Source organism: Camelus dromedarius, chromosome 9 (genome assembly GCF_036321535.1).
Source record: "Camelus dromedarius isolate mCamDro1 chromosome 9, mCamDro1.pat, whole genome shotgun sequence".
Classification (NCBI taxonomy): Eukaryota; Metazoa; Chordata; class Mammalia; order Artiodactyla; family Camelidae; genus Camelus; species Camelus dromedarius.
This window is the reverse complement of record NC_087444.1, coordinates 15,131,022-15,156,461: the sequence shown is the minus strand read 5'-3', so window position 1 is coordinate 15,156,461 and position 25,440 is coordinate 15,131,022. Positions and strand designations below refer to the sequence as shown.

At 57.2% G+C, this 25,440-nt stretch overlaps 1 protein-coding gene across 2 annotated transcripts; it reads right to left on the bottom strand.

The window, feature by feature from the left end:
* Positions 1 to 732: 732 nt before the first annotated feature.
* Positions 733 to 24,046, bottom strand: KCNC4 (potassium voltage-gated channel subfamily C member 4). Of its 2 annotated transcripts, none has more exons than XM_031457780.2 (4): positions 22,082 to 24,046; positions 10,493 to 11,429; positions 8,223 to 8,426; positions 733 to 2,404 (listed from the first exon to the last, which is right to left on the bottom strand). In XM_031457780.2, the coding sequence occupies exons 1-4, from the start codon at positions 22,757 to 22,759 to the stop codon at positions 2,349 to 2,351; spliced, it is 1,875 nt and encodes a 624-aa protein (XP_031313640.1). In that variant the 5' UTR covers positions 22,760 to 24,046; the 3' UTR covers positions 733 to 2,348. The 2 variants fall into 2 exon arrangements, with proteins under 2 accessions (XP_031313640.1, XP_031313639.1); XM_031457779.2 differs by having other exon boundaries at positions 733 to 2,342.
* Positions 24,047 to 25,440: the final 1,394 nt, after the last annotated feature.

The following is a 25,440-nucleotide window of genomic DNA, read 5'->3' as shown; positions in this document are numbered from 1 at the left end:
CCTCCACTGCCAGAGGAGAGATTTTTATCTTTAATTGACAACTGGCTGCCTGCCATCACCTTGCTTCTGCTGGCCCCGGCTCCAAGCCCAATTTTCTCTTTGCTTCAGGAAAAGGCTTTTCCTTGCTTCTTCCCTCCCCTCAGCCCTGCAGTCCTCACCTCCTGCTCCCTGGTGCACTCTTGTCCTTTCCTGGTGTGACTGGACAAGGAAATCTGGGGAGAAAAGCTGAGAGCTACAGGAAACGGGTGAGGAGGGAGCTAACACTTTCTGTGCATCTACTGTATGCCCTATGTGAACATATGACACTGGGCCAAGCCTTCATACTCCCTGTCTCTCAGACGGGGTTATCATTATGCCCATTCTACAGACAGGGAAATTGAGGTTTGGCAAGTTGCCCCAAGCTACCCAGCTAAGTGGCAGATCAAGGCTCTGAACTGAGGCCCCTCTGACTCTAAGTTTATGCCTGGGGTATGAAGAGTAAGGAGGGCAAACATATGCCCAGTGCAAAGTGAAAATGGTCCCTTATTCAATAATTATTAGTAACACCAAGATGGCGACAGCTGAGTACTGTCAGTTGTGGGCCCTTCTGAGCGACAGCACAAGTTCCTTACTGCTGAAACCAGCCCTGCTCAGGCCCCCGCAGGAGTGTGAGAGGGACAACAGCGAGGGTCCATGTCTGACCATCACTCACCACCACCCCCATCCTATCTAAGCTCAGGATGCCTTTACTCCCCGTCCCTGAGTGGTCCTAGCTGTGCCACCAGTCCCCCATCAGCCTCAGTTTGTCAGCCGTCCGCTCATCACAAAGATTCCGGCAGCCCCAGGGCCTCAGCCCACATAGAACTGGTGCAACTTCAGGGAGGAGGGGAGGCTCCCTGCAAAACAACAGGAACACCGCGGAACTCCCTACATGAACGAATCTCTCCTTTCATGTCCGTTAGGGCGGGGGCCGGCGGCAGCAGTGGAGACCAGAGGGCTGCCTGGGAGCCCAGGGGCCAGGTCAGTCCTCTTGGCGTGAGCTTGGGCAGAGCACTTTTCCCCTCCAAGCATTTGTGTCTGGCTCTAAGCGCAGGGGCTGGTCTGCATTGGTGGGGGCAGGGTTAAGAGAGGAATGTGTTGCATTTCTTCGGTGTCGGGGGAAGCCTGGGGAGGTCCCCACAGACCCAGAAAGGAGAGGCGAAGGCAGTCATTCACACAGCGGGCACAGCAGGACGCTCCAGATGTCTTTATTGGGGCTTGAGCACAGCATGACAGTTGAAGGCATGAGGACAGGGCTGCAGGGCCCAGCCTAGGCATGCCTCAGACACACAAGGGGACGGCTCTAGAAAAGGACAACCAACACCAGGGAGGGGCAGGGTGGGCCGGGAGTGGGGAGGGAGGGCCGAGGCAGGGGCAGAGGCCAAGGTCGAAGGGGGCACCTGGCCTCTGCTATTGCACGCATCCTCTGGCCACCGGCCAGGAAGTACAGTATTGCAACTGGTCTCCGCTCACCCACGGCTTCCCCTTCTCAGACCCCTGAGCCAGATGGGCAGACAGACCCCTTCCCTGCCCATCCGCCCAACAGCATCCTTGGAAACAAACGGACGAAGGAGACAGAACAGAAAACCAGGGAAATAAAAAAAAGACAACCCCCCACTCAGTCAAGGACACGGGGAAGGTGGAGGAAGGAGTAGAAGCAGCTGCAGAAGAGCCCCAGGAAGTCCCCCAACAACTGGGGCATGGGGTGGGAGGTAGAGCCCCAATCTGGGGTGGGGCGGGGCTAGTGGAGCAGTGACCCTGGGTAGGGGGTGGCGATCTGGCCTCCCCTAGGCTACCAGACCACCGGGGAAACGCTCCCAAGAGGGAGAGGCTAGCCTGGGACCACCCGGCTGGACCGGCAGTACCAGGTGCACTTTTCCTGGGACATTCCACACACACATTCAGCAGAAACAAGGAATCAGTGAAGGGGGAGGAAGGAGGCACGGGGTGGGGCCAGGGCTTGGGGAGACAAAGCCTAACAAAGACAGACCACCAAGAGCACGTGCACGACACACAAGAGTATAGTATGTATGAATATAGATACTATATGTGCATATATATCTCGTCAATGTACAACAGAACAGAACATCAGACCCGATGGCTCTGGGCCCCAGGGGTCACATGGGAGGTTTTCCATCAGTCCTGTGCAAACAAGGATATCTGAGTCTTTCCCAGCGAAAGATTCTTGCCTGGCTTCCAGAGTTGCCCTAAGCCTCTGGCTTTCTGTCTGTCTGTCTGTCTCTCTCTCACGTTGGTGCCGCTTTAAGAGAGGGTGAGGACTTCAGCCTGGGCATAGTTGGACGAGAGGGCGTCTTGGCAGGTCTCTGTGTTTAAAGAGCACAGGTGTGAGACACTGGGACGCACACTTTCGGCTCAACATTGCCTTCTCAGGGGAGGGGCGGGGTAAGGAGTTCAGCAAAAGAAAGGGAGAAACAAAGAATGAGATGTTAGAAGGAAGGCAGCTGCTGACCCACAGGCTGTGGGCTAAGGAACAGGCCAGGAGCGGAGCTGGAAGGCCTGGAGCCCAGGGCTAAGAGGCCAGGAAGAGCGGGGTTAGGGAGGGAAGGGGTGAGCCCTTCACCACCCCTCTGCTGACCCAGTGCTGGGCCGAAGTGACTCATTGGTGACGTTACAGCTTATCTCCAGGCCGGTTCACGTAATGAGCTCCAGGAACCATGAACCCTCAGGTCCTCAAAGCTGCAGTGCAGTGGGGAGAGGGACCGCAGCCCTGCCGCCTGGCACGGAGGCAGTGGGGGAGGTTCCTGGCAGGGCTCACAGCCCACAGGCCATCGCCTGGGCTGCTGCCTGCCCAGCTTGTGCTCCCCCTGACATAGCCCCATCTGCCATCACCACCTGGGGCTAGACCATTGTCCCAGGGGGCTGGGAGAAAGGCTCCTGAGTGTGCTGCCATGTTATGCCCTGCCCTCTTCCTCAATCTGGCAGGCACAGAGTCCCAGCAGCTGGAGGCTGAAGGCTGAAGGGGGTCAGGGAGGACAAACGTGCTCCTCTCAGGAGAGAAGGCCAGGAACCCAACCCCTCAGTGAGCCCTTCTGAGCATCTCCTCCTCAGCCTGGGACGGCAGTGGCCTGGGCCTTCCTTTCCCCTCCCTTCCCAGCTGGGGACGGGTAGGGCAGGCACTGCGGAGGCTGATACTCTGGCCAGGACAGAGGAGGCCCTCCTCTCCCAGGAAGGGCGGCCCTGGGTTCCTGGGCTGTTATGCAGCCTCCCCTCTGACTCCCATGCAGCCCGGGCTCCAGGCTGAACAGGCACCTTCCCCTCTGGCTCCAGCTCCCAGCCACCCTTCTCGGAAGCCCTGGGGGGCTGAGAAGTGGCCTCTAGGTTGTCAGCAGCCCTGGTACACGCTGGAGGGGTAACAACTCCTACCTGGGCCGCTTCCTGCTTCACAGGGAAGGGCTGGACCCCAGCTGTGAGGGAAAGGCCTTTAGAAGCCAAAGTAATGGGTACAGGTCCACGCCCGGACGCAAGGTAAAGCAAACTGTGCTCTCAGGTTGTGGGCGGGAGGAGAGCCTTCTCCCGAGGAGGGAGGCCCAAGGCCTGGGCAAGCCTGAGGCCCGTGCAGGCAGCCGCCTCCCCCGGCAGGGCCTGGTGCACAGTGTGGCTCGGGAAACTCCAGGACTCGCTCTGCCTTTTCCCAGGGCCCTGAGCGGGAGCTGGGGCAGGCAGCCTGCTCAGCTCTTCCATCAGCGTGGTCCTGTGTCAACCCTACAAAAGCCAGAGAGCTAGGAGGGGCATGTGGGAGCCCACTTCCCAAGGCACTCCTGCCACATGTCGCCCAGGGACATCTGTGCCCACCGTGGGGGTGCCGTGAGCATGCCCATTCCTGTGGGAGGAAGAGAGGGAAGGAGGCGGTGGGTGCCGTGGAAACTTGGGCTCCTGACAACTTGAGGGCTGCCACAGAAATAGCCGCCTCGGTTCCCTGAACCAGAAAGGCACGTCAGGGGAGAAAACAGCTAAACCGGTCACCTAGCTCATCATGTCCACGTCAGAGCCAGGGAGGCCAGCGGGGGCAGGAGGAGAAGCTGGGCCCTCAGACTGGGCTGAGGGGGGAGGAGGTCCCCTGCTCTCCATCTGCCCCACAGAGCTTCCCTTTCCCTGTGTCCCCTCCTGAGGGGCAGTGGCACAGACGTCCCTGTCTCTTCGCAGCTCTCAGGGGAACACTTCATTCTGAGAGCAAGCCAGAAGCAGGCCCCACAGACCACAGCAAGGCTGGGGTAGCCTAGCACCCACCTTGAACAGACTTTTCTGGAAGGGCCATTCCTGTGTCTGCCCAAGGCTGAAGAAGGCACTGCAATGAGGAGGCTCCTGGAATAGGCTTTTCACAGCCCCCAACCCATGAAATCAGCTGACCTTTCTACCCAGTTCACACATGAGGGTGGCCTCCAGAGTCTCCATCCTCCTGCCGAGTCCCAGAATGCTGTCTGGCCTTACCTATCTTTGCCCATCCTGGAAGGAGCAGATATGGACCTTACTTAGTCATTCCCTCAACAAAGTTGCATAATCTGACTCTAAAAATTGCCAGGCACACGGCTCTGCTGTCAGGTCTAATTCCCATCAGGTGAAACAGGAAATGTCTTGGCTGGAGTGTTCCGAGTTTCTGGGGCTGAGGAGGTCCTGGAGAGCCTGGCTGGTGCAATGGGGAGGGCCCCCCCCACCTCCCCCAGGCTGGGCCCGCCCTGGGCATGGCAGGGGACTGGTGCAGGAGGAGGTGCAGGCAGGATGGCTTCTGTCCCCACACTTCCCCTCAGCTGCCCCTGCTTAGGGTGCACCCCTGCTCACTCAATGACTCACAAACCTGTTGTGCTCCCAGGCTCGTTAGGTAAATGAATACACTTAATTATAGAAATTAGATGAGTCTCCGGTTCTGGCAGCGATACTGAGCGCAGAGGCTGGGTGGGAGTGGCAGGTGACTCAGAGGCAGGGCTGGGAGTTGGAGGGAGCGGGAGAGGAAGAACTGTCGGGGAAGCAGAGGAAGCAGCGTGGTGAGCGATGCTGCAGCTCAGGGTGCAGATGAGATGCCGGGCTCCGCTGCTGGGTACCACTCCAAAAGGAGGGCATTCCCGAGCCTAGGCAGCCAATCCTGGGGCTATGACTCTAGCAACCCCCACCTGCACCCCACACCAGGGCTGGAGAACACGAGGTGGCACTGCTCCCCTGAGGAGTCAAGCCCCTACACTCCAGCAGAGATGCCCCAGGGGACAGCCTTATTCCTCACGGGTCTGGGTGTGGGATGGAAAGACAGACAGACAGACAGAGATATTCAGTAACGGGCTGTTTGGTTACTGGCTGAAGGCCCCGAGGAGTGGAAATGCATTTGCTGTGATTAAGGTGGGACCCCGAGGGGAAGGCAGGGCCCAGAGACACAGTCCTGGGGATGACGGCACCTTCGGCTCAGGATGGGAGCGAGTCGGGTAGAAGACCTGGGAGTAGACTCCAGAGCTGAACATTCTGGGGATCTGGGTGCTGTGGAGGAGGGGCTTGGGGGCCTGAATGCTCCTGCATCCTCCTCAGGACCACGGGCCCCAAGTCTGCGGGTAGTGCTGGGCCCAGCAGGAATGAGAACTGGAGGCGTGTGCGTGTGCCTGTTTGTGCGCATGCGCCCGGAGGCGGGGCAAGCCGCGGGTGCAACTACTGGGCTGAGTGGCCAGGGGGTGGACTGGGGAGCGGGTGGAAGGGGTGGGAGAGCAGGAGCTTTCTTGGAGGATAGGGTGAACTGTATCGCGATGCCAGTGGAGACAGCCCCAGACTGGTTCCAGCCGTTCCTGCTATGTTGTTTAGACTCCGGGACTTTCCACAGCCTTGGTGAAGAAAAGGCACATGGGTCAGAGGGGCGCAGCTCCTTGTCCGAGACGCTCCATGGGATCCATGTTCTGGGGACCCCGCAGGGCGAGCAGCCCCAGGGCTGGGTGCAGGGGGGTGGTCCACCTGGGAAAGGCTCCCTGATTCTCTCTGGTCTCTGGATGGACCCTAGGGGCCCCAGACCCAGCTGACCTTTGCCCTGTCATTGTCCCCAGGTAAGTTTCCCTCCAGGTGCATGAAGTCCCCACATCCCTCCACACCCTCCTTTCTCAACCCGAAGAAGCTCTCATTGGCACCCACCACTTTCCTCCCGGGGGGTCGAGAGGTCACACTCTGTCACATGGACAGCTACAGGCTAATGATGGCATCTGTGCCAGTGGCCAGAGGAGGCCCGGGCCCACTCACTCCTGGTCCTGGATATAGCCTGAGTGCAGAGAAGTACAGCATGGTCTAGTACGGGGAAAGGTGCCGAGTGAGCGCTGGGAGTTTGGCGATGCTAATTGCCACGCTTGCTTAGCAGGGCCTGTTTCCCAGCAACCCACCTGTTCCCTCTGGAAGGTCACTCTAATTGGCTGAGCTACATGCTTGTTGCCAAGAAGCAGTGTGGAGGCATCTTGAAAATAGAGCAGCTGGGCCCCACAAGCACCCAGAGGGATACGCTGGTGGGATGCAGGCTCCTGGGCCCCACACACGCAGCCCCTTCCCTAGGTGTGACCTGCTCCCCAGGACCTCATGGTCCCTCCTCTGACTTGTACCTTCCTAGCCTCCTCCACGCTGCTACTTCCACTGAGCCCATCACTGTGCTGGATGAAAACAGGGGTGCTCAACACTCAGTTCTTTGTGCTCAAGTCCTATGTGGCAGGTGGGGTCCACTCCACCCAACCTTCTACACCATCCACTTAGCATGCTCCAGCCAGAGCAAGGCTCCGGGTATGAACCAGGACACAGCTGAAGCCACCCACAGCATGTTTGGGGTCAGAGGCAGGAGGGACAGACACACCCAGAACCCAAAAATTGGGCTGCACAGAGCCAGGGGTGACCAGAAGAACACAGGACAGTGTGTAAGTGGTCTGAACGCTGTCCATCTGCAGCCCTTTAGCTGGTCTAAACCAGCCATCTCCAGGTTCCAGATTGTTGCTCCTGCTTCTGCCACCCATAGGAGACACACCCAGCAAAGCTGGACACATACCCCTCAGGGCTTGGTTAGGGTGCCCTGTGGATCCCCTGAGGACAGTGGCACTGAGCAGGCTAGGGAAAGGGCCTGGGAAGGTGTCCCTGGAGGCTGCCTGGGCTGGGCAGGATCCTTGGGGGAACAGAGGCATCACAAGCTATTCCTACAGCAGCCACTGTCCCTGCCTCACTCAACCTGGGTTGGGTCTGGGGTTGGGAGACAGTGGGAAGTTGTCGGGGGTGGTGGACTGAAAGAAGGCTTGTTAAGAAGTGGCCTGTGAACCCAGGGAAGAGCTTTTTTGCAGGGAGAGTTGGAGTTTATCCAGACAATAGGCAGGTTGTTTATAGAGAGCTTATGTCACAGAGAGAGGACAAGAAAGATAAGGAAGTGGTCAGGAGCTGGGCAGAAGGAGCATCTGGTCTTGAGACCCCTGGTTCTCAGCCAAGCACTGGCCCTCAACCATCTCTGATCATTTCAGTCCTACTTTTTCAGGCTGGGAATCAATAGCTCCACTGCCCAACTTCGACATGGGGCCTGCTGATGGAATTTCAGCCTTCCCTTAAACTCTCCAAATCCTTCAGAACACACCTCAGAGGAAACCCACTCTCCTTGCCCACCACCACCAACCTGGCACCTTCTGGATCTCTCTGGAGTGGCCAGTCATATCCCAGGGGCTTGCAGAGCTGGGTCAGCCCCTTCTGGGCTCTCAGTGCAGGATGGAGGACGTGGGGCCTGTGCCAAGCTCTCTGAAGACCTCACACCAGCATCACATTCTTATCCTGACTCCTGAGTGGTGTCAGCATCTCCTGGGACTATTTACTCAGGGGAAGCCTGAGCTGTGCTTAAGGAAGGCCGAGGGGAAGGCTGGCAATGACCCTGTGGAGCCAGGCCTGAAGGTCACAGCAGGAACCAGAGAAAGAGGAGGTGATAAAATGGAGGGAGGTGGGCAGGAGCCCAGATCTGGGGTCCCATTGCCCTCCAGCACTTGTCTTCCCTGTGGGCACCTGGACAGGGGTCCTCTGTGCACCTTCTGGGGGTGCCACAGGCCTTTCTAATCCAAGGACTGGAATATCATCCTAAAAGCGGGCATGCGTCCAAGGCAGAGGAGATGGTGGCCATGGCCTCAGAGGAGGAGGGGGCCTCAAGCTCTGTGGGGGACATGGGGGAGACTCAGCTCCACGGGGGCTGTCCCCCTGCCCGGCCTGGGGAGCCATACCTTTCCGGACACTACCATCGGCACAGGCATAGTCCCCAGCGCTGAGCAGGAAGCAGGCAGCTGCCTTCTTGTTTCTGTCTCGGGTGCCAGAGCGTCGCAGGGCCCGGCGCTCCTCGGGGGTGGGGGCAGAGGCCAGGGGCTGGGTGAGGCCGGCTCCCTCCTCATCTGACAGCACCGCGTTGGCATCGCCGTTCTGCTTGGAGTCTAAAGAGGGCAGACAGAAAGGAGGCCGAATGAGGGCTGCCTGGGCCTTCCGCATGGAGTCGCCTGGGGTTTCCTAGATCCCAGACCTGAGGCATTACTTCCTCAAACCGAGGGGAGAGTGTCACCAGAGCCAGGGAGTGAGCCTGGTCCTGGGGGCCGGGTACAGGATGCTGGCTTCTCTCTCAGCCTTGGTCGAGAGTCTTTCCCATAGATGGGACCACCAATACCCTAAGCAGGGACTCCCCAAATTGGCCCTGTGAGATCAGCCCAAGGAGGGCAGCAGAGTCTGCTTCCTCCATGGGTCTGACTCAGGGTGACACTTGGATGAGTCTGTATTCCCTAGGAGAATGCTTGGCTTGCTGGGGTGAGAGGTGGCACTGCCAGGGTTAAACTGATAGAATGGCTTCCACAGCTGTCTCCCTGGACTACCTGAAGGCATTTACTCTTGTTCACCAGGCATCCAAGCTGGAGTTGATGCCCGAAGGATTCAGAGCCCTTGGCTCTCAGGGCTCACCTGTGTCTGGGGACAACCCTGAGGAACAGAGGCTCCAATCCAGCTCCCTCTGCTGTGGGCTGAGCCCCAATCCCTGCTCTGTCAGGCAGGCAGCAGCACAGGTGAAGCTGAGCCCTTAGATCTGAAGGAGGGTCACTTGTTCTGAAGGCAGTGGCCAGGAATGCCGTTACCCTGGCTAAGCATTTAGGGTCAGGCTAAGGTATGACTGATGGGACCACAGGTAAGTGCACACTGAGGAGCCAGCTAGGGACTTGTACATTTTGAGATTCTGTTACCCTTTGAGCCCTGAATGGACCTCAGGGTAGAGCTGAAATTCCCCGGGGTACTGGCTGGGAGATTTATGTTCAGGGATTGGGAAAGGGGGTACCACTTTGGTCGAGGAGAGGAGGGGAGCCTGATGGGTGCTGTCCCATCAAGGTCTCTGGAAGACCCAGACCCCTGAATGGCCCCAGGGAATGAGCGGCTGATGGGCACCACCACCAAGCCACAGATGAATGTCCCAAATCAGGCACCTCCCCGCAAGGACGAGTACCACTTTGCCCCCGGAGCCTAGCCAGGATCTGCTACCTTAGTCTCCTGGCCCACCCACAGCTTCCTAGTGGCCTGGCATCCAATGGCCCCCGCCTACTAGGAATCTCATACCTCCCTCAGGAGCCCGTACCTAATAGTTGGGCTCCTGCTCTCCAACCTAACTCCACGTTGCTGTGGATGAAGCCAATTTCCTTTTACCTCCTGACTCAGGTAGAAGCAAGCTTTCCTGGGATGGCCCTTCCCATCCTTGAAGGGCAAGATTCAGACCTGCAGGCCCTCCTCTTCCAGGCTGCAGGTACCAGTTTCTTCCACCTTTCCTTTCCCCCCTCCCAACACTGTCCAGACTGCTCCCTCTTGGCCTCCTTCCATCCCATGTTAAACCCGAGCCCAGGACTCAATCTAGCTTGTGCCAAACAGAAGGCAGCCTCCCACTGCCATTACGTTATCCCAATTATTAGGCCAAGAGACATTAGATTCAAACGTTTGGAAAAAAATGAGTCATGTGTTGATGGGCCTCAGAAGAACAGCTGCCCTGCTCTCCAGCTAACAATGACAGTGCTTGATATTTGTAAAGTGGTTTTAGCTTCTCAAAGTGCTCTCACATCCATCATTCGCTTGGGTCTCGTCAAAGTCTGGGTGGTAAGTTATTGATATCATTCTGATTTTACAGGTAAGGAAGCTATGCCCAGAGAGGGTGAGTGACTGGCCTCAGAGCGCAAGGTGCACTGGCCAAGGAGGGATTAGAAACCCAGACTTCCAATTTACAGCCCCACGCACTGCCCGTAGCAGCCTAGATTCAGTGGGACACTCACTCCACAGAGCCTGATGCTCAGGAAGCTATCAGAGAATCAGAGCATAGAGATTTAGCCTCAATACTGTGCTCTTGTAAAGACACACCTTATACTTAGGGAAGTCCAGAGCAATAAAAGCACAGTCCCAAATTCCAAGGGCTGAGTTTCACCTGGGAACTTCCCTGGCCACTAGGGGAGAGGTGGCTTTCCCTCCTGACCCCCAATCTCACCTGCCCGTTTCCTCTCAACCACGCCCTCTTCTGGGGTCGGGGGGCTGGCATCACTGTAGGTGCTGTCCCTGGGTGAGGTCTCCTGCGACTTGCAGTAAATGGGAGACTCCAGCTGGGGTGGCCGAGGCACGTGCTTCTTCCGTTTCTTGGGCAGCTTCTGCTTGGCCATGGCCAGGGAGTAGTACATGCCGAAGTTGTTGACAATGACAGGCACAGGCATGGCAATGGTGAGCACGCCCGCCAGTGCACACAGCGCCCCCACCAGCATGCCGGACCACGTCTTGGGGCACATGTCCCCGTAGCCCAGCGTCGTCATGGTGACCACGGCCCACCAAAAGCCGATGGGGATGTTCTTGAAGTCCGTGTGGTCATTGCCCCGAGGGTCGGAAGGCCTGGCGCCAATGCGCTCAGCATAGTAGATCATGGTGGCAAAGATGAGCACGCCCAGGGCCAGGAAGATGATAAGCAGCAGGAACTCATTGGTGCTGGCGCGCAGGGTGTGGCCCAGCACCCGCAGCCCCACGAAATGGCGCGTTAGCTTGAAGATGCGCAGGATGCGCACAAAGCGCACGACGCGCAGGAAGCCCAGCACATCGCGCGCCGCCTTGGACGACAGGCCGCTCAGCCCCACCTCCAGGTAGAAGGGCAGAATGGCCACAAAGTCAATGATGTTGAGCAGGTTCTTGACGAAGTCCAGCGTGTCGGGGCAGCACACGATGCGCACTAGGAACTCCAGCGTGAACCACAGCACACACACGCCCTCGATGTAGGTCAGAATGGGCTCCGTCTCCACCTCCCGCCGGAAGCGCACGCTGGTGGTATTCCCCACTCGGTGGATCTCCGTCACGTTGCGGTCGATGTTGAAGGCCTCGTGGGTCTCCAGGCAGAATGTGGTGATGGAGACCAGGATGAAGAAGAGAGAGGCAAAGGCCACCACCTATGGGTGGGTAGGAGAGTGAGGTCAGAAGGGGTGGATGCCCTAAGCAGGGACAGGGCCCTGTGCTTGTGGAGTGAGGGGGAGGGGGTCACCAGGCAGTGTGTTAGATGGCACAAGATGGGATTAAGGTGAACAGTCAGGGGCTGGAATTCCTTCCTCAGAGGGTCTTTATCCATCTGCTTGCTTGCTTTAAGGCAATACCTCCCAATCCTTGTTACATGCACAGAAGTGAGAGGCTGCTCTTGGCTGGAAGGAACTGAACAGAGAACAGGGCTGCCCACCTCTAACCTAATCATGCTTTGAGGCTTCTCAAATTGTAAAGGTTGCTTAAATCATCTAGGAAACTTATTAAAATCCCATTCTGACTCAGGAGGTCTGGGGCAGGGCCTGTGATTCTGCATTTCTTACAAGTTCTCAGGTGAGGCTGCTTGTCCACAGACCATACCTGGAGTAAGCAGGCTTTAAGGCAGTGTTCCTCAAAGTGAGAGCAGGGACCAGCAGCATCAACCGGGAACTAGTTAGAAATGCAAATCCTCAGGCCCCATCCAAAGCTACTGAATGAGAATTGCTGGGGGAGGGGGCCCAGCAAACTTTCAACAGTCCTTCCTGGTAATTCTGATACACACTAAGCTGTGAGGGCCACTGCACTGCGGGACATGCCTGGAGGCAGGGGGTTGGCTTTCTGCCTATTAAGCTCCAGCCATGACCTACCTCCTCAAGCCCCAAATCCCAGCCCCTCTCTCCTGTCTCTCACCCTAGGATGTCCCAGCTCACTACCCAGACAGTGAGAAGCAAAAGAAGGAAGAAAACACGCTCCATGGAAGGAGACGAGATGGTCTGCCCAGAATACTTCACTTCCCGAGAACTGACATTTCCTGGGACACTGAGCGCCAACAAAAAATAAACTGCACCCACTGGGATCAGAGCGTGACAGCAGTTAATCCAAACAGCTGCTGGGATCTCGGCTAGAATGATGACAGCGGCTCTCAGCAGAGAAACGGCTGGGTTTAAGTGTCCAATCATTATGAATGGAGATGAAATGCATGTGTAATAACACCAATTACGGAGCCTTCATCTGCTATTCATGCGATGCCATTTACCACTGTCAGGGTACCCGTTGCTGGGGTCCACGCTCCCTGCTGCTGCCTGTCCTGATTGGTGGGTGGGAGTGGGCTTCCTCCCTGAGCAGAGGGCTGAGCTTAAATAGGTAGATGAGGGAGGACTTTGGCCCCATGACCACTTGGCAATCCCCACACCTGCCCCACTCTGATCTCCACCTGGCTATGGCACTGCCCCCACCTAGTGATACCTCTCAGAAAGGCTTTCTTCCCTGGGAGTCTGCACCTAGAGGGGTGGGGTGGGTGGGCACACATTGTTCTGAGTATGGCAAAACCCCAATGGAGAATATGGGGCATCCGGAAAAATGAAGCAAGAATTAGCACTTCCAAGGGCTTCTGGAGCAGGAGCAAGTCTGAGGAGGGAACTTTGGGATGAACATTCACTAGCTGTCTATTCTGTGCCTGGCACACTTGGGCATTTTGTATGTGTTATTACCTTTAGTTCTCCCTGTGAGGTAGGCCTCATCAGCCCATTCTCTAAAGGAGGAACTGAGGATCAGAGAGGTTATATGCTTGCCTAAGGTCACACAGTCTGGAACAAGTGAAAATCAAACTTCAAGTCAGGCACTGTTTAACTTCAGGGGCTGTACCTTCTCTTCATACCTCGGAGGCAGGGTCAATTCATAGACCCAGGAAATTCTCTGAATTATCAATACTGCTCCCAGCCAGCTCCCTGATGACTATTTCATCCTTAGGAATGGGTACGTTTAGCTTGGGACAGACGCCACACACTAAGGTTTATCTTATTTACACTTGAACATGAGCAGGTTGATCAGATACAGCAAGTTAGGAGAAGCAGGGTAGGAGACCAGACACACATTCCCACTTGACAGCTTTGACTGGAGCCTCTCCTGCCTGCTTCTCCCCCGTGAAGGTGAATTTCAAGTTCCTTTTCTGGTTTCACTTTTCTTCCCCTGAGACATGGGCTGTCAAGACAATACAGGCTGATATGAGCATTAGGCAAGCGCTCCAGCCTATGGGCTCTCCACGGCCATCCAGAGACGAGCTGGTAGCGGTGCCTGTCCAGTGGCTGTGGTGATGTCGGAACCCCGAGCCCGGAAGCAGAGGGGGTTGGTCAGCACATCTCAGCTCTGCCAGGAAGCCTGGGAAACAGAAGCTTGCTCTCTCTGTAGAAAAGTTAGCCAGGAGAGTTGATCCACCTGGGAGCCCAGCGTGAAGTTAATTAGTGATTTGGAAAAACAAGTTCAGGAAGAGCTACCAAGGGGCTGAGCAAAGGATTCGGAGAGGAGGAGGGGGAGGGAGGGCTGCATGGCCAGGGCCATTCTCTCACCCACCGGGCCAAGGTGTGTTCCTCAACTCCACCCCACAGGCTCCTGCAGCAGGCCCAATGAGTGCAAACGACCCCTCCTGCATTAGGGAACGACCCCCTGAATTCCTGCAGTGTCACTTTTTTTTTTTTAACCCAGAACCATCCCATCTATTTACTTCAACCCCTCACCGTCACCCTCTCAGAGGTTGAGGACATATAACTGAAAGCCAGATGTGCCCATCTCTCAGGGGCAACAGAGGCACAAGAGGAGGCAAATGACTCGCTCAGGATCAAACTGAGGCCAGGTCTCCTGACTCCCAGCTCAGAGATCTTTCCTCTTGGCCCCTCCCACCAAATAGGTAGGGACAATCCACTCCTCTTCGATGAAACCTAGATGGGGTCTCAGCCTCCCTTGTGGTCCCGCCAGGGCTGGCAGTGCAGGCCCCAGGAAACCCTTACTCCCCGAGGACACAGGCAGACCTGAGGCCAAGCCATGGTAGATGCAGGGACCTGTGCTCTGGCAGGCTGTCCCCAGTGGGTCCCAAGTTTACATGTCTCCCTTCAAGGCCCAAATTATTCTGTAAGTGGTGGCTCTGTTGCACTCAGTGCCTTTCACCAGACCTTTTCCTTCTAGTGGCAGGGACATTACTTTCCCTCTTATAATCCTTGACTGGGATGTAAACGGACCAGGGAGGAAGCGGCAGCTGCAGTGACCCCGCCCTGCTTAGAGGTCAAGGCCTCACACTTGAGCCTCCTATTCAGCCCCCACCGGGCCATCCTGCGCAGATGGCAGTGCTCATCAGAGCTCGTCCCATTGGCCATGTCACACATGGGCGGTGTGGCCACAGGGAGGCCAAAGGAGAGCAACAGCGCCCTGGGGTCAGACTGCCTGGGTGCCTCCTTCTGGCACCTCCATTCACCCAGGGAAAGGGTGCGCTCTGTGCCTGTTTCCTTGCTACAAAACGGGACAGTGCTAGTGCCCCCTAGTAGTGCTACTGTAGGATTAGAGTTTCTATATGGTAAGTGCCTGGCGCACAGTAAGTGCTCAATAAATGATGACAGAGCTGAGGAGGCGAGCGGACCTCTGTGAACACCCGCACGCAGCTTCTGAGGGTAAGCTGGATCTGGAGCCCAAAATATCACAGACTTGGAAGGTCATCAAGTTCAACTCCCTTTCTGCTGTCTTACAGATGACGGAACTGAGGCCTGGGGAGAAGTGACTTGCCTGGTTCCCATGGCAGAAGCTGCCTGTTCTTTCCACTGTGTGAGGACACAGGGCATGGATTCTGCCGGAAGTCAAAACTGTCCAAGGGGAAAACCGCTGGTGTGAACTGCTCTGGCCAGCAGCAGCTCCTCTCCTTCCGGCTGGGAGGATGCAGAAGGGTCTCACCACCCTGGACAGGAGGTTCCTGGCCTCTGGGAAGGAGAGCGCTGCTCATTTGAGCTTCCTGCTCCCTTGGGCCCCTCATACTGGCTGGCTGTATGAGTCACCTGTCCCCAGATGTTTCAGCCAGCGGACCAGCCCTGTGGCCAGTCTCCTTCACCGAGCTCATCTTTCTGACTGTCTTTGGCAGAAATGTATATCACACTTTTGGGTGCGAATCGGGCTCTGCTACTTACTGCCCAGGAGACCTTGGGCAAGTTTCTTAACCTCTCTGAGCCTTAGGATCTTTGTTCATAAAATGGAAAACTTAGCACCTACTATGTGCCAGACACTGTTCTGGGTGCTGCAGAATAGCAGGAAACAAAACACCCCTGTCCCTTAGACCCTACCTTCCGGTAGAAGGGGACTGTCAGCAAATAAACAAGTAAAATATACATTATGTCAGATGGCATAAGCATTAGGGAGAAAAACAAAGAGAAAAGCGGGTTAAGAAGTGTGAGGTGAGGGAGCTATTTCAAATTGCGTGGTCAAGCAGGGCCTCAATGCCAAGGTGACATCTAAGCAGAGACCTGAAGGAGTGAGGGAGTGAGTTCTGTGAAGATGCAGAGGAACTCCAGAGGCAGCAGGAATAGGCAGTGCAAAGGCCAAGGCTATAGCATGCTTGATGTGTTGAGGGGATGAGAATAGCCCCTACCTTAGGGTTGTCCTGAGGATTAAAAGAAATGATATTTGTAAAACTCAGCACAGAGCCTAGAGTGTCTCAGAAATCTGGCACAGGCTGGGTTGGGGGGGGGTGGGAAGGAGGTGACAGACACCAGTCACTGGGAACTGAATACAATCAGCAGGGGAGGGGAGCCCAAGGAGGAAGGGCCAAGGAGACAGATGGACAGATAAACACAAGAAGACTCATGCCCAAAAACCTATATTAAGGATGAAGTGTAGGAGAAGAGAAATTTGAGAACACAGCCAAAGACTCTTGCAGAGGAAGATCTGAGGGGATGGGATGAGGAGCTGAGCCTTCTGGGGAAGCGAGATCCTAGTGCCCAGGCGGTGCTGGAAAGGGAGTGGGCAGCCCCGGGGGCTGAGAGGCAGGAAAGGAGAGGGAGTCTGCCAGGCAAGGCATCTCTGAGCTGTCCCTGGGCTCCCGGGCAAGGGCTTGTACTGTGATGCCCTGGTCCCAGCTGAGGGGCCACCGCTCCTCTCCCCTCTTGGGAGAACCTGGCCCTCGACCTTTCATCCTGAGCCAGGACCCTCTTGGGCCTCTCAGGGCTACTGGACTGCCTCAAGCCCACAAGTCCCAGGCCCAGAAGGAATTCAGTCCAGCCCAGATCACTAGCCAAGAACTTATCCAGCCAAATGCAATTCCTGGTTGTTGCCCATTCATGTCCCATGCTGTCCTATCTCTGCTCGGACTGGTCCCCTGGCAAGGAAAATTCCCTTCTTCCCTAACTCTGTATGGTTAAGCACTACCCACATTAAATATTTATTTATTTATGTATTTATTTATAACCTGCCTCCTTCTAAAAATTATTTGAGGGAGCGAAGTCATTATCTAGTAGGGCCTACCCAGCATAATTTCTATTTCCTCCTTGAAGCTTCCTGGCATACCAACCCCCTCTTCCAAAAAAGAAAACCCCTCGTCCCATACAGAGGTGGGCTTTATCACTCTCTTCCCCCTCTCATCTCCTATTGAACTTTATTTTTTAAGACTACTGTGGCACGTCTCATGACCTATCTTGTCACCCTATCTTATTACTCTTTCTTGTCACCCAATTTTCCCCGACTGCCACCTACTCCACCTGACTTTGCTCTCTTCAGGAGCAGGGACCACCTCTAACTCATCTTGATATTTATAGAGACCAGCCTAGTGGCTGGCATGTAGTCAGTGCTCAATAAATGTTTTCTGAATGACAGAAGCCAAGGTGAACTGCCTGCTCCCTCTCCTGGTCCTAGGGAGCCTGTCACAAGAGCAGATCATCAGCCCCACAACCTGGGACTAGAGGTGACAAAGGGATGCCCGCCCTGGAGTCCCCCAGGCACTGGGGCTCTCAGACTTTGCGGCTCTCCAGGGTGGGCCAAGCCTTCTGCCTGATGGGGACTCCTGCCAGGGGCTGGTAACCTTCACCCAGCCCAAAAAGAACCCCAGCAGGGAGCTGGGCCAGGTCGTGGCAGGCTGGCTGCCCAGGAACAAAGATCGCATGAGTGCCCTGATGCCCAGCATCCCAGGCCGACACTGACCATGGGCAGAGATGAGGGCTCTGGGCGCTCCCCATTCCCAAGGCCCAGCTGCCTGACTCTGCTCCTGCCTGCTCTTCCCCCAACTCTCCAAAATAGTCCAGGTTTATTTTATCTCTCCCCCCATTTACACCCTACCCCAAACGGTGACAAACAGAAACACCTCATCATCCAGAGACAAGATGTTCGGAGACAAATGTTGGTCTGTTCAGAACAAGAGAGGAAAACAGAAAACAAATCCGGGAGGAGACTGAGAGGCTGCCTCAGGGCAGGGTCAGGGGGAGGCCTGCAGCCCTTGGCCTGACATTGCTCCTGCTCCCAGGAAGGAGGTGGCGGAGAGGCCCGAGGGCATGCTGGCACTGCCCTGCTGCTGCAGAAGCCAGGGCACCCAGCCTCCTGGGCTCAGGTTCCTGGCCCTTTCTCACCCAGAGGGCGCAGGACCACGAATCCTGGCCCTCACTCACGGACAGGCTTGTCCCAAACACCCAGGCTGGAGAAGCTGGGACCTTCAGAAGGAGTGAGCAGGCAGCGAGCTTGGCATTTCCTTCCTAGAAGGCCTCAGTTTCAGTCCTCTGCCTGGGCCAGGGGACACCTAGTCTCCTCTCACAGCCAAGCCTCCTTTCCTTTTGTCCTACGAGAGCCTCACAGTGGGGGAAATACAGAGCAAGCAGGCTCCGGTGTAAGCAATTCTGGGGGGCAAGGAGACGGGGGCTTTAGTTTTGGAGGAAGAAGTGAAGGAAGAGCTGGGCAGAGAGCGAGAAGCCCCCCCTCAGCCCCCGCCGTCCTGAAGTCAGAGGCCATTCCAGGCAGAAGCCACAGGAGACAGCTGAAGCGACGGTACCACACAGACATGGATGCACAAGATCTGGGCTTGGATTCTAGTTCTATTACCAGCTGTGTGACCCTGAGCAAGGCCTCTGTCTCCTCTGTAAACTGAGGTTAATAATCCCTGCCTCCCATGGGTCAGAGATTAGAAAAAAGCGCAGGCAACAGCACTTGAGAGTGAATGCCCAATCAACGCGAAACTCCAGCTCCAGCTGCCTTCCTGGGGCAGAGGGATCCTGTGGGATCACTTCCTCTACTCAGAAGGGAAACATCATGAGAAAACTCAGTCCAGGTACTGATTTAGCCAAAGGAGGACTACCATCCTTAATAGAGCTGAAAACTGGGCTAAAGCCAGCTCAGTCCCTGGGACCTCTGGAGACTGAGGGTGAGGGAGGCGAGTGTCCCAGGGCCCATTCATCAGGCCTCCTGTCTGCCCTCAGGAGGAAGGCCTGATTCTAGAGCTCAGGATGCTGCCCAAACCCCGACTGGTCTTCAGTCCGGGAAGCCACCTTCGCTGTTGCTGAGCCCTGACTTTGCCTGGGCCCACGCGCAGTGGGCAGATGGGGACAAGGCCAGTCTGCCCCTCGTGCTTGCTCCCAGGTCAGGCTACAGAAACAGAACCACAGCAGCAGCAGTCCATGGGCCCAGCCACAGTGAAGGAGCAGGGGTGAGCACCCCAAGGCGGGGCCTCCCCTAATGGGAATGGCTCTGCGGGCCAGGCCAGTAGCTAGGCAACAGGCTCCCATCATCAGCTCAGTTCACTTTCTGTTAGTATCAGTTTGGCTCCTGTCATAACGCACTACTCAAATGACCAGCTGCTGTATGCGAAGAGATGCCCAGGGCAGCGCACTGCTCCTCTGCCCTTCCTGGCCCTCAGTGAGCACCCGCAGTGCTGCGGGCCCCCTCCAGGGAGGCAGCAGGAGGAGGCCCCAAGGGAGGGAGGGAAGGTGTGCACACAGACCCAGGGGACAGTGCTAGGTATGGGGGTGGGGAGGGATTACTGGCCTAGGGTAAACACAGCAAGGAGGGCACAGCCCCAGAACCCCTGCACTTCAGACCCTCAGGCCTGAGGGCGTAACAGAGTAAGTGTCCCTTCTGATGTCCCCATCCGCCCTTGGGTTTTCTGATGTCATCCATGGGAGGCACAGAACCTCAGAACACCTCGTAGACCAGAGTAAGAAACGAGCCACCAGAGGGACAGGGTATAAACTCAGTGGGAGAGCACATGTTTGGCATGCACACTGTCCTGGGTTCAGTCCCCAGTACCTCCGTTAAGGGGGAAAAAAAGAAATGAGCCACCTCTCCACCTCAAAAACAGCCTCATTCAGTAGAAAGAACAGGTTAGCATCCGAAGAGCAAGAGCCGGGGAGTCAGAGCCCTGGCTCTGAGTCACCACTCTCTAGCTGTGTGACCTCAGGCAAGCTGTTTACCCTCTCACAGCCTCAGTCTTTTAAATGGGGATAATACCCCCATTGTAAGTTTACTGGGAGGATTAGCGATTACTGCAGTAAACAGTAGTTATTGATTTTTTAAATTTTGTATTCTCACTTGTGTGTCCCAGGAACAGCTGAAGGCTTGCCTTTGCCTGTGATCGTTAGCAGGAGGCAGGTCCCCTTCTGGCGTGAGGGCCACCAAAGCTCCATCCAGCTGTGCACATCAGTATTAACCCCCAGAAGGTGGGCAGCTCGGGATGGTTTGCCGGCTCTGTTATTAGTTAAGTGTTGTGACAAGATGCTTAACATCTCGGAATCCTGGTTTCGTTGTTACTTCAATGGGAAGAATTTACCCTGCCCAGCCCCAAACTTCTGACTTCAACTGGAATGCCCTGGCTGCTGTGATTCCACATCCAAAGGGCCAAGTATCTTGGGCTCCTGGAGGACTTCGAGGGGCCGACCAGGCTCTGAGCTTACCTGCAGAGCTCCTGGCTGGATCCCTCTGCAGAGAGCTGAGGAGAAAACACTCTCTGACGGTCTAGCCCTTTGGAATCCAAGAGGGAAGAAACCAAGTAGGTGAAAAGTACAAAGAGACTCCAGAATGCTCAGATATAGGGCCCCTAACCACCTTGTCTCATTCCTGCCTTCCCTGGCTTGCCCTCTTTCCCCATCTCCATCGAGTTAAATCCACCTCCTCCCCCAATCCCCAACTTTGAAAGAGCCTGAATGACCTGCACTTGTCTCCCCTCAGTGCACACAGCCAAGAGCGGACACTGGCACGGTTAGAGAACTGTGTGAGAAGCCCGGGAAACTCACAGCTGACCCAGGCCAGGGCCTCACTTTGCCCTCACCTTCTGAGCCAGTCCCAGGGCTGTGGAAGAAGACACAGAGGTAGCACCCTAGCTTTGCTCCCAGTCCCGAAAAAGCTCCCTGCCTTACGGTGGCTGCCCTGGGATGGGTATGCCTCAGTCTCTGGGCCCTCTGTTCCTCCCTCCCCTTCCAGGAAGGAGATGCATATACCCTGGTCAAGCATTTATGCCAGCCTGGCCCCTCCCTGCAGCCCTACTTCCCAATCTCCTACCCTCCCCTGGGGGGTTGGTGGGAGGGGAGTGGAACTTTTCCTTCCATGACTGCGTGGAAGCCCAGCCCAGGAGGTGCTGGAGAGGGTGGCAGGGCTCTGAGACTCATTAACGTGATGACTTGGATACCAGAGGTAACTACCAGCTTCCACAGCGGGAGGCGGTCCCCAGACCCAACACATCACACTGCTCTTTCCTGTCTCCCAGACAGACCCCAGTCAGGTTTCCAGCCATGGTTTTGGGCTGCCATCCATGAGATTAGACACCAACCCCCAGGGTTCTCTTTTTTAAAGAATCTAAATCATCCTTCAGGGGTTTTTTTGGTTGTTTTTTTTTTTTTTCAGATGCTCAAACCTATCTCCCCCACTGCCCCCTTCCACTTAAGGGGGTTAGGGAAAACTGGATTGACTTGGGGAGGGGGTAGTGGGAAGGGACTAAATATTGCATAAATCAACCTTTACCTCTTCCCCCATCCATACCCATACACCTATTTCAAGCAGTAACCTGAACCAGGGCTTTCTGGGAAGCCAATTTGTGCTGCAGCACGAAGAAAGCAGCAGCAACAAATCTAGGATCATCCCCAGGCAGCCTGTGGCTGGCCACTGGCTGTGGAAGCCGGAAGGGCCCGGAATATTAGGCTTTTCCTGTCTGACTCTCCCCCCAGCCCAGCTGAGGCCAGGACAATCCAGGAGTCCTGGAAGCCTCAGGGGCAGGCATCTTGAATTTTATCCCTGGGAAAAAGAAGGCCTCTCCCAAACCTGGGCAAGAGACCTGGGTTCTGGTCCCAGCTCTGCCTGTCATGGTGGCTGAAGAGGCTGAAGCCTCTGTTCCCTTCTCTAAAACTCAGTTCTTGGCACACTGAGCTGCTAGGGGGATTTCAACAAGGTGGGATCAAGGAAGCAGCAAACCCAATGACCCACTAGAGTAGGCACTTACACTAGTTTTCTCCCCCAAACCCGACCTAACCCCAGCATAAGGCCTCATTTCAGCTCTCCAGGACTCTGTCCTTCAGAGGAATAGGGGGTAGATGTTTCTACCATTCCACCGCCTGTGCAGAAAGAAGGGGGTGGAGGAGCTCAGCTAAAGGCACCCCACTCACTGAGAGGGGATGTCTTAAAAGCAGGAGCTGGGATTAGGTCCAAGTAGTAAGTCAAGTGCGTGCAATCTCCTGATGAAGCGTGCAGGGGCGGGGGGGGGGGGGGTATGATTCCCCTGGGGGCCCATGGAAGGCAGGGGGAATTGGGAAGGAGGCGGTGGTAAAGTCAGTCAGTCTAGGTCCGAGAGGAGACCCAGGCTCCTGCCACTCACCCTGGCAGCCCGGGAGGAGTAAGGATCCTCGAAGAGCGCCCACATGCGGGGTTGCCAGCCTCGGCAGCTCCCGGACCCAGCGCCGGGGCCCGCGCCTCCCTCGTGGGGCCCCAGGCGCTGCAGGGCCAGATCCCGCTCATCGTCGCCGGCCTCGTCGCCGGGCCCCGGGCCCCCGCCACCTCCGTCAGGGCTCTCGAAGATGTCGAGCGCCTCCTCGGCGTCACGGTGCTGCCGGTAGGTCATCCAGCAGCAGGGCTCCACGTCAGTCTCGTCGATGCCCCAGAAGGTGAGCTCCTCTTCGAAGAGAGGCCCGCACACGTCGGCCGGGCAGTGCAGCTTGCCGGTGCGGTAGTAGTTGAGCACGTAAGCAAAGACGCCCGGGTGCCGGTCGAAGAAGAACTCGCAGCCCCCGCCGCTGTTGCTGCCGCTGCTGCCTGCACCGCCGCCATCGGACTCGGGCCGGCCCCCGCCGTCGGGATCCGCCAGCCAGGCGAGGCGGGTGCCCGGTAGCGTTCTCAGGGTGCTGCGGTAGGTCTCATGTCGCGTGCCGCCCACGTTGATGATGATCTTCTCCGACGCCTCGCCCTTGGCCATCTCCTCCTTCAGACATGTTTTGGACGGAGGCTTGTTCCCCGACTTGCGCCCGCGGTAGGAGGAGACACACACCGAGCTGATCATAAGAAGCGCTGCGGGGCTTCGGCTTGGGGCGGCCGCTGCCCTCCAAACACCCTTCCCGAGGAGGCAGCGTCAGACGGGGGAGGGGGAGGAGACGACAAGGAGGCAGGAGGCGGCTGCGGCCCCCTCTGCGGCTTGGCCCTGCCCCTGCCTCCCCCTCGGGGCGCCGAGCGGGAGGAGTTGGATTTCTCGGGTGCACAGGTGGTTGGGGTTTAGGGAGACAGGCAGGAGGGGGAAAGCAGAGCCGAGGACCCAAGCGAGGCGCCCAGGGAGGCAGGGGCAAGCACCCACGCGCTTCCCCGCTAGGACTGGACACTCAGACGCTCGAGGCCCGGGACACACCCCCCCTTCACCTCCCTAAAGACAGGGAAGCGCACAGTCCAGGCGCACTGCGAGGATCCAGGGCGCGCACGCGCTCACACTCACACTGGCCACCCTCCGGCTCCCAGTCCGCGCCGAGCCCCGGGAGCGGCCGGCTTCCCCGCGGCGGCGGCGGCAGCGCAGCAGCAACAAGTCCTCCGAGCGGCTGCCGGGGCCGGGCCGACGCTCTCACGGCAGCCGGAGCTCCGCGGGCCCGGGCTGCGTGCGGTCAACACGAGGCGGCGGCGGCGGCATGTGGCCTCTTCCCCCCATTCATAAATCCAGCGCAGGGCACGGATGGCGGGCGGGGCCGAGCGGAGCGCGGCGTTCTGGCGGGCGGGTGCTGCGCAGGGCGAGGCGGCAGAAGGAAAACAAGCGCGCCCGCAGGAGAGAGCCTCCGGTCCTGCGTCCGCGGCGCGGCAGCGGCGAGGAGCTGCGCTGGGCTGGGCGCTGCGCTGCGGGGGCCGTACTGGGGCGGGGGGGCCTCAGACGGGGCGTCCTGCGCGGCGCCAAGCTTGGGGGGCGGGGCAGCTCCCGGGAGCAGGGCTCTGGGTACTGGCGAAGGAGTCTCCCGGGCGGTGGCCGAGCGGCCAAGGACACCTGCAGGCTTCCTAGGCAGCGCGGAGCGGGATCCTCAGCGCAGCGCCCCGGCGCCGGGCTCCTGCGATCTGGCAGCGCTGGGAGCCACGCCATCCACGCGTCTGCCCATCTCCGGGCGGGGCGCCGGCCTTGGCCCGCTGCAGGGGGCGGTCGAGAGGTGGCCTAAGGGAAGGGGCGCCTCCACGCGGGTGGGCTGCGGCTCAGGGGGTTCCCCTTCTCTCTCCGGCGTTGGCAGCGGACGCCACTCTCCGCTGGCGCCTTTTCCTCCCGGCCCCGCCTCGCCCGGGCTCGTCCTCCGCGGGGCGGGGTGGGCGGGGCGCGGCGCGGCTCGCTGCAGGGCCCCGGCGGCTGAGCTCTGCCTGTCTTCGCGGAGCCGAGCAGAGCCAGGCGCGCAACCCCCTCGCCGCCCGCGCGCCGCTCTTGCGCGCCTCCGCCGCCATCCCCCCACCCCCGCACCCCCCGCCTCCCTCGAGCTTGCAGCTCCTCCCATTGCAGTCCCGGTGACACCGAAGCGCTCTCGACCCCTGACCTCTAACCTCTGTCGCCTTCTTCTGGCTGCTTCCTTTGGCCCCTCCCCACCAAGCTGATCGCGTTGTTGCTATTTGCGGCTAACTGGAGGCCGGGGAAGAAAGAGTGAAGAGATGGTGTCGCTAGGAGGAGGCTGCCCACTCCTGACCCAGACACTGTGTTGGGGCCTCCTGACCACTTAGCCCCCAGCAGGCCCAAGATCCCTGTGAACTTGATGCTTGCAGCCTCTGTCACAGTCACTGAAACCCCCGCGGTGGAATAGGGGACCCGGTGGCCTTGGGCAGAGAAGCAGCTCCTGGTCTGGGTGGAAGGAAACCGTAGCCCTGGCCCTTTTAGGGGTGTGGGGCAGGTGGCCCCGAAAGGTTAAAGCCGTGGCTCATCGTTGTCCTGGGGGCATATAGGAACTGTCCCACCTTGTGACTCCCTCCTGGTTCTCCCGTTGTTTCACTCGTCGCAAGTTGACTTTGCCCTTTTTATGTCTTATCTCCCCTCTCTGACCCTGAGCTCTTCCAGACCACACTGTTTTTTCATCTTGATGGCTCCCACAGTGCCTGCCTCTGAGAACCTGTTTGCTAAGTGATTGAGAAGCTGCCCAGTACAAAACATTAGGCACCAGCCTGGGTTGACTGGCCTCATCCCAAGAGCAATGTCCAGATTCATTTGTTTTTATGTCCAGACTTTTTCTACATTTTGGATTAATCCTTTTTTTTTTCTTTTTCTTTCTTTTCTTTCTTTCTTTTAACAGTTTTAGGCAGCTTCCATGTCCATCTGGATCACATAAGGATTTTAAAGCAGAAATACAAGGTGATTGACACACCTGCCCTGGACACCTGTGCACCATCTGATTTCCAGATCAGGCATTACTTGACTCTACTGGGAGAAATAAGAAAGGGGCCCAGGGGTGATCCAAGGAAAGGTTATTGTGAATTCGAGGGATTCTTATAAGCAAAAGTCTCATCATTGATGAGGTCAGAACACCAAAATGACATGACGATGATCTCTGGCCTGTATTAACATGCAAAAGAGGTGGATAGCATCCTGGACTGTAGCCAGAAACACACATTTGCTGATACCTATTTTGTGTCCAGCCCCTCTACCCCTTGGACTTGATGTCTGCATTTAACTGGCCTTCAATTTTGCTGCAGCGAAAAAGAAATCTCCTAAACGTGACTGGAAAGAGAAGACCTAGGACTGCG

Coding starts and splice junctions, on each gene's coding strand:
- KCNC4 (XM_031457779.2), bottom strand. CDS start 22,759: ATGATCAGCTCGGTGTGTGTCTCCTCCTACCGCGGGCGCAAGTCGGGG. Junction 11,430..22,081: donor ACTCCTCCCGGGCTGCCAGG/GTGAGTGGCAGG, acceptor ACCCACCCATAG/GTGGTGGCCTTTGCCTCTCT. Junction 2,343..8,222: donor CGATGGTAGTGTCCGGAAAG/GTATGGCTCCCC, acceptor CTTTAAACACAG/AGACCTGCCAAGACGCCCTC.